The sequence below is a fragment of the Phycodurus eques genome, chromosome 2 (assembly GCF_024500275.1).
Source record: "Phycodurus eques isolate BA_2022a chromosome 2, UOR_Pequ_1.1, whole genome shotgun sequence".
Taxonomy (NCBI): domain Eukaryota; kingdom Metazoa; phylum Chordata; class Actinopteri; order Syngnathiformes; family Syngnathidae; genus Phycodurus; species Phycodurus eques.
Window position 1 is genome coordinate 27,212,543 of NC_084526.1, and position 8,830 is coordinate 27,221,372.

General features: G+C 41.8%; 1 protein-coding gene across 1 annotated transcript; it reads left to right on the forward strand.

Annotated features, from left to right (window-relative positions):
- The first annotated feature begins 6,810 nt into the window (after positions 1-6,810).
- On the forward strand, positions 6,811-8,616 carry LOC133415866 (BTB/POZ domain-containing protein KCTD12-like). Its single transcript, XM_061702384.1, has one exon. The coding sequence runs from the start codon at positions 7,088-7,090 to the stop codon at positions 7,931-7,933; it is 846 nt and encodes a 281-aa protein (XP_061558368.1). The 5' UTR covers positions 6,811-7,087; the 3' UTR covers positions 7,934-8,616.
- The last annotated feature ends 214 nt before the right edge of the window (positions 8,617-8,830 follow it).

Below are 8,830 nucleotides of genomic sequence, written 5' to 3' on the forward strand. Positions count from 1 at the left end.
CGACCCACCAGTTGAGAATCTCTGTACTACACCTCAAAGAACGAATCCACCAATATTGAAACCTGCTCCACGTTTGAGCAGTTTCGATGTCCAGTGCCTAGCTCAAAGGCACAACAACAGTGCTCGAGAAGCTGACTATCATATCTCCAATAATGTCATTGACAAGTAACTACTGTGAATTTGTGATTTGCTATAAAATCTTACCATAACTCACTTACTGGTCATACAGTTTTTCGAGATACGTGCCGACGATTGGCTGACATTTTACTTTGACGAGGCAAGCAAAAATTTGAGACAGCAGCGCTGTAGGGTAGCAGTGAACTCAACTCACTTCAAAACAAGCAGCAGTTTGGCACATGGCAGTGGACAATTCTTCCAAAAAGAGGTTTCAACCTGTTTCGTGGCACTCCCAGTTGAGGTTTACAAACTAAACATAAAACAAAGAGAATTACATGCTGTGTAACTAAAACAGCCAGAATACTTTGCCTCAAGGGCTGCTAGCTTAATGCTAGCACATAATGGAAATATAATATGGGCTAATTAATGGCGTCTATGTGTCAGTGTTAAAATGATTTCAGCAACAGATATTTGAACACAGACGGTGCGAAAAACATTGCAAAAATGTCAATGAGATAAGCTCCAGCACACCCGCGACCTTCAATAAACAGTAAAGAAAATAGATGGATGGACAAAGGAAACAATGAAATAATGAACGATATCAATGAACTTCTGTATGATTTTCTAATGTATTGCGATGCACCGACTGAGTAGTGTATGAAACGTGAGATATGAGATAGCCGTGGCAACACTCAGATGATGGAATGATGGGTGTAAAGAGCACAGCGATTGTTGGAGAGCTCACACTCCAGTAACCTGCAGATTGACAGTGTTTGACTGGGAGTCTCATCAAAGACGAGGGAGGGTCACAGGCATGGTAAGATCATAACACGCTAGTGCGCACACACACATACATTCACAAGCACAAAACTGTACAACAATATGCTGCAATTCAGTTGCTGAGAATTCTCAAGCAGATACAAAATGCAATTACCAGTGAGTACTTGTTAATTTCTATGCCATATTTTTTTATTGTTTTTATTTTTTGGGACAGTGCCATCATGCTGAAAATCTATTCTTGTCAGCATCCCTGCATGGTGTAATAAGACACAGTACTTGTAGCCAGAAGCTTACATGTCATATTAATTTGGGGGAGTTTAACGATTTAATTGAAACATTCTGTTTTTCCAGTGTAGAATGATTCTAAAACATACACTGTAGTACATCTACATGTTTGAATCGATGATCACACGTCCAAAAGCACAGAGGAATGGTTGAAAAGGAAGCAATTGACTGTTTTATAATGGTCAGCAATAAGTCCTGATCTCAATCCAATTGAAAATCTTTGGGGGGAAGCTGAAATCTGCCCTTGAGGAAAAGAACCCTGCAAATGCAAATGTTCTTCAAGAGCTCGAACAATTTTTCAAGGAAGAGTGGGAGAAAATAGCACATGAGAAGTGCAAAAAGCTTATAGAAGGATACAAGAAATGTTTGGAGGCTGTCATTCCTGCCAAAGGGTGTGCAACCCAATGTCTGTGCCAATATTGCTCCACATGCTATATTCAGTTTTTTTCTTTTAAATTACAATATCTAAGTTGAAAAAATATATATTTTTGGGGGGGATAAATTACTTCAGACTTCCAATTAAAAGATCCTGATGATATGAGTTTGCGATATTTCCATTAATTTCTGAATATATACAGATTATGCAAAAAATGAAGGGGTGCCAATAATGGTGAGCACAGCTGTATGTACGTGTGTGTGTGTTATGTGTGCAAGGATGGATAGATGGATGTATGGTATGTACAGTACGTGCCTATATACAGTATAATTGTGACCCCGGGTCTATCAGACAAAAACTTGTGCTCCTACTTATTGTTTTTTTTTCTCAATTTAAGTTTTTTTTTCTTTTAACATGCAGTACATGCAGGAGAAAAACTAGAACTGAAAACCAATCTACATTAGACGTAAATATACTGAGACACAATGTACTGCTAGTCTGAAAAAGAGTAGGAAGAAGAACATCATCATCATTGAAAATGTATGTTCTATAATCATTTCACCCTGGAAAAAAAAGATTGAATTTGATGAGAATTAAATATTTAAATAAATCTGAATTCCATGCCCATGATGAGTGTATGTAAAAATCTGACCAAAACTGTATACTGCGGACTGGAGTGAATTTAATTGGAAGTAAAATTTGTGTAATAAATAAAGAAGAAGAGGGGAAAAAAATAGTGGAAGGTAGTTTTGCCTGTAATCTCCATGAATTCCAAGACAATCAAAGACATATGAAAGACATATCTTTATTTCTCACTATTTTAATTGGCACGTTAATTCCTTCATCCAATTATGCTCTGGCAGACTGCGAGAGAGAGAGAGAAAAAATTGACCTTTAAAGGAACTGACATGGACACAATGAAAAAGGTGTGCATGTGTGTGCGTGATGGGGGATGATTCATTTTCCATTAATTCACTTTCCATCAAATTGTAGATTACGACTTTTATTATTAGACATAGCTGAGGCAACTGGTGTAACGTTACAGTTCGTGTTAAACTGTGGTTTATTATAAACGGTGATTATTACCCATTACTTTTCAGTATTTTGTCGGTATGGTGCACCTTCGAAACAATTCCACTAGATGTCAATAGCATGCAAGGATTATGGCAGTTTTTTGTTTTGTTTTTTCAAACGGATGTAACCGTTTGAAAAAAAAAACATTACTGTCAGTGGTATCCGGTTGCTGTGATGGTTCTTAAAAAAAAAAAAAAAAGATAAAAATAAAAATAAAAATAACTCCTGACTGTAAACAAACCGGACATAGTCTGTGCAAGGAACAATATTCTACAAGGTGCACCTGTGAAATATGTAAATCTGTAACTGTCATATTCACACTGAAAAATGTGAAAAACTGTGGTCAAACGCAAAGTGAAATGCATATTTGCAGACGCCTATCAAAAATAGTCCTGTAACAACAGGTCCTATCCTCAGTTTTTAGTGACACTGATAAGACACATTTAATAATTGGTTTATTAATGGTGATAATAAAGTCTGTGACATGATTTTTGTCAAAATACCCTTCCACCCGATTTTTTTAAACAATTACACTGCTCAATTCTAAGTACAGCTTTTGTTACCATGACACGACAAGGCGAGCACGACAACTCGCCCAGAAGGTGAAGAAAAATGTGAATGTCCATAAAACAGTAAAAACATGAATTGTATTTTCACTCGTCAATTAAAGTAGCGCATTTGCACACGTGGCGCTTGCAGCAAGACACGTGTTCAAACATAGAGGCACTCCGCTTCCATGCCGACAGCTTCGCCAAAGTTGAAACCGTAGAGCACGGGCGACAAACTTACTTTTGTAGTGGGCCACATTATAGTTACGGTTTCCCCCAGAGGGCCGTTATGACTATGAAAACACAAATGTTTAATTGCCTCATCACATTATTACATAGACACAACAAATGGATAGATAACTAGTTTTGAAATCAGAAGTCAAGGATAATAGTTTGCTCAACTATTGTTCTAGTTACGCTAGTTACGTCTTTATTATGGCAACAGTTCAACAGTTTATGGCACAATGCATGCTGGGAGCCTCACGGCTTCACAATTCTGCTTTATGCAAAATACAGTAACACTGTGTGACGTCAAAGAAAATCCCATGATGCAGTGGAAACTACTTAATTACTGTAAAATCACTTTAAAGTATTTTACTGTAAGCTATGTGATAAATAACTGTAACATTTACATAAATGTGAATTTTTAACAGTGCACCTTCACTAAGGGCCTGTCCCAGGTGAAGAAAAACAAGCCCAAACCATGACAGGAGCTCGTTTGATGTCCGTCCTGCATCTGAGACGCACAAAAATGATTAGGGATGCATGAAACATGATCAATCTGCATCCAGAGATGCACAACATTGCTTAACTACGTATGTGTGTCAAGTGCTTAAGTGACTCACCATCCACTAAAAGTACGAGTCCTGTCTTGATGCTAGCCAGTAGCCAATCAGAGGTAGAGTAGGGCTGGTTATCGTGCCATAAATACAACAGAGACCTTTTTTCCAGACTTGATAAATTGTCATTGTTGTGGTAACACCCAGTGCACAGATCACAAAAGCAGCGCGCTGCTGGCGGAACGGCGTTGGCTCCGCAGATGCACACAAGTGGGACACTTTTGGGGAAGACAACAATTTCTTCATGGCTTAAAGTACTCTGGCGTAGTGCCGTAAATCTGGGGTATGATTTTTTTGACAAAAAAAAAAAGAAAAGAAAAAGGCCCTGTATATGTGTTTTAAAAAAGAAAAGAAAAAAAACCCGACACATCACACACACATGAAATGCGACGAGCATGGCAGATAGAGATGTACTGCGCTGTAAAAACGTCTACCATACGGTTTGTAATTGTATGACTATCTTAAATTTTCCTCTCACTGTCACTGAGGGGGAGTTAGTTCACTTGAATTTTTCCTTCGAGGGGGGAGGCAGTGCCGCTCGCTGCGGGCTGGGTGGACAGGCTCACCAGCTTTCGCATGCGGGAAGCAGAGCAGCCACAGCCTCGCAATTGATCGGTAAAGAGAAGCCTGCAGGCTGGGGGAGTCTGTCTACGCCTTGGCAGCCCACAGTGGCCAGCCAGGTTGCCGCTCGGTGCCAAAATGAAGCATATAACCGCGAGGAACGTTTGAAGTGCAGTGCAGTTAGCGGGCTAGCTCGCTCGCTAGCGGCCTTCTTCATCTAAACACAAGCAAGCGATCCACCATGCTGTCACATTTTGGTTATGTGGGCTGGCCGTCGCTGGCTAAGCACAATGGCGTGGCCAAAGGCAAACCCAGTCGAATCGGGCCTTTCACATCCACATGGACTCAAGTATTGTACTCCAGTTCAGTTTTGACAAACAAAGGGGAGTACTGGATGTCATGAAGGCCAAATTTTTCCTGCATTTTAAATCTGTTACAATTATCTAACAGCTTAAATTACTGCATATAACCATTTTTATATTCTCCCCCTGTCTAGTAAATCATATTTACCACCCAAATTTTTCAATATTATTGTTGATCATCAACTAAAACTAAACTTTCCTGAGCTCAATAAAGTCCTTAAAAAAGTTATTTTGTGTAAAAGTACAAATAACCAGGTCATTTTTTTCATCAGATGGTTATCTGTTCATAAAGTAGTTATTTATATGATAATAAATTGGTAACCCATTTATAAACTGATGATCTGTATGCAGTAATCCCCCCTCCATCGTGTGTTTTTTTTGTTGCATTAACGTCACTTAATTTTTTTTGAAAGGCATATAAACACACCTGAAACAATACAAACATATTCAAACACAAATATTGAGAGAGAGCAAGAACAATGGATAACACAAAAATATTGTACAAACAGTATAAAAAGTAACAACTGTGATAAAAATCTGCAATATAGCGGGACCGCGAAGCTAGAACTGGGATATAGTGGAGGATTACTGTACCTGTATTCCGTGATGATAAATTGCAGTGACTCATTGTTCCAGGGCTGGGACTCATTGTTTCCATGACATGTGCATCTGGGACTCACATTGTCACAAGTGTAAAATGATCTATGCATGACAATGCCACCACCATTCTTCACTGTAGGCATTTATCTGTATGTGCAGTGTTGTTTTTGCTATGAACATGCTGTACATTTTGGAATTATGGCCCCAAAGTGACATTTATCATGAGGTTTTATTTAAAATTCTTTATGGCCCCCAGAATTCTGTACCTGTGTTTTGAGCTGCCCAGGGATCACATTAGCTGATTTCACCACCAGTAACTTCTCATAATCGCCTTGCGAGTTCTTCCAAAGTCTTTGGTTTGGAACAGTAGACTTTCTGCTTTAACCAACCCCAAAGAAAAACCTCACAGGGTGTTAAATTGGGACTCCTGGCTGGTGACCAGTGCAGGCTGTACCCCGCCTCTCGCCCAGAATCAGCTGAGATGGTCTCAGCTGATTCTGGGCGAGCCTGCACTGCACTGGTCACCTGCACTGGTCACCAGCCAATTGCAGGGCACACATAGACAAACAACCGTTCGCACTCACATTCACACCTATGGACAATTTTTAGTCTTTGATTAACATACCATGTATGTTTTTGGAAAGTGGGAGGAAACCGGAGTACCCGGAGAAAACCCACACAGGTACAGGGAGAACATCCATCCATTTTCACTAGAGTCGTGGGTGTGTCGGAGCCTATCCCAGATATCCTTTGGCGAGAGGTGGGGTATACCCTGAACTGGTCGCCAGCCAATCACAGGGCAACAGGGAAGAGAGAACATGCAGACTCCCATTCACCGACAACAATGGCAAAATGTGGATCTTGCATGAAAATCCAATCCCCAATATTCCCCAAAGCACTGGTGACTGGCTAGATTTCACCTTTCACCAAGGTAAGGCACCTTTCGATATTCATGGTGAAGAAGGAATGTAACCAAAGTAATGTATGACGTCCTTGCACACCACGCTGTTTCTTAAATTCCCATACATTAAAGAAGAAAAATATACAGATTCAATTCTTATCCATATTATTTCTGAAGCTTTATTGAGGCAAGGCAAACATTTGACATTAGAAACATCTCAAAGTTGTTTGTTGTTGTTATTATTATTATTATTATTATTCACCACACACACACACACACACACACAAAGATCTCAAAGAGTATGAATGTGTGAAATCCGGGCCTGTTAAATTGTACAAAGCTGCCATACTTGGAGCAAGCCTGCATGATTCATTCTGCTGTTGGAAAGCAACAGGTGTGGCTACAGAGGTCGCTTGTACCTTCTGCCATCTAATGGAAGAGCATTTAAATGTTCTGTCTGGCTGTCACTATACATTATTCAACGTTTTCTACAAGTACTTTACATTGGCGCGTAGTGGAAGGGTTTCTTCGAGAGTCGAGACTGAAGGCAGCACCAAACTCCCACTGAACAGTTAAAAGCTGCGCTGACTGTCGTGGCGCTTCTCCTCCCACTCAGCCGAAGCCATATAACAACGCATCTGAAAATGAGCGACACGACCAAACTGTCTTCCCCTCAACCGCGAGCAGAGATGGCAGAGAGAGACGGCCAAAGCTCGACGTTCCCGGACATCGTGGAGCTCAACGTGGGTGGTCAGGTGTACGTGACCCGGCTGGACACGCTGACGGCGGTGGCCGACTCCCTGCTGTGGGCCAAGTTCAGCCAAAGTTCCCCGGACGAGCTTCCCAAAGACGCCAAGGGTCGCTTCTTTTTCGACCGAGACGGCTTTCTGTTCCGCTACATTCTGGACTACTTGCGGGACTCGGAGCTCTTCCTGCCCGAGTTCTTCAAGGAGAGGAGGCGGTTGCAGAAGGAGGCGGAATTCTTCCAGCTACCGGAGCTGTCGAGGCGCCTGGCGGCCCCCAGCAAGGACGGCTCTCCCACGGAGGACAGCGGGGAGCCGGAAGAGGCCGAGCTCGCCAGCCCGACCGCCGCCTCTCCCTCTTCGGATAGAACGCCGCGCTCGCCGGGCGCCAGCGCGGGTTACATCACGGTCGGCTACAGGGGCAGCTACACCATCGGCAGAGACATCCAGGCGGACGGCAAATTCCGCCGGGTGGCCAGGATAACCGTGTGCAGCAAGATCTGCCTCGCCAAAGAAGTGTTTGGGGACACCTTGAATGAGAGCCGAGACCCAGACCGACCCCCAGACAAGTACACGTCCAGGTACTACCTCAAGTACAACTTCCTGGAGCAGGCGTTCGACCGGCTGGCCGAGGCCGGCTTCCACATGGTGGCCTGCAACTCCACGGGGACGTGCTCGTACGCCAGCAGCGACCCGGGGGAGGACAAAGTGTGGACCAGCTACACCGAGTACGTGTTCAGTCGGTGAACTCGAATGATGGCTTCATGACCCTGGAAGAGCAAGTTGACACTTCTTTACCCGCTGTTTATTACATATAGTTTGCCATGTGTTTTGTAGGTACAGTTTGTGTGTACTTAATTAAGTGCGGGGTCACCGACGTTTGATACACACTTGTCAAATAACGCACTTGCTCAAATTACCTTTAATTTGATGTCATTACATTTCATTGATAAATATCAATATGCAACATTTTATTCCCAATTCACCCCCCTGCCCCCGCCCCCAAGTGATTACAGTTCATAATCACTTCTAAAACATTCCTAGAAAACAAGCAAGGACATACAGCACATGAAACATGAAATGTAAATATGTTTTCTTTGGTGTTTAAATGCACATACTTACTGTACATGTATTATTGTTTTGGTCATATTACTACACGACTTAGCTTTAGAAATTGTTCTGGAATAATTTTTAAAATCCCTTTGTTGCTAGGGATTTCTATCTGGTACGTATAAAAGACAAGAACATGTTAATCAGATAACTAACTTTATAGTAAAATATTTGTATTTCAATAATAATAATCTTCAAGACCGGGAGTCAGATTGGCTGATTCTGATTCTCAAATTAAAAGAAAAAGCCAAAAATAGGATGTGACATATGTATGATCTGTGTATTAAACTATATTGAATAAAGTGTGACAAGGCAATACACATCTCTCATGTTCACTGTCATGATTTAACAGCTGGCATCCATTAATTTTCCGTACCGCTGATGCTCACTCGGGTCGTGGATGTACTGGAGCCTATCCCAGCTGACTCTGGTCGCCCTGAACTGGTCGCCAGCCAATCGCCGGGCACATATAAACAAACAACCATTCGCACTCACATTCACACCTACGGGCAATTTAGAGTCTGCTATTAGCAT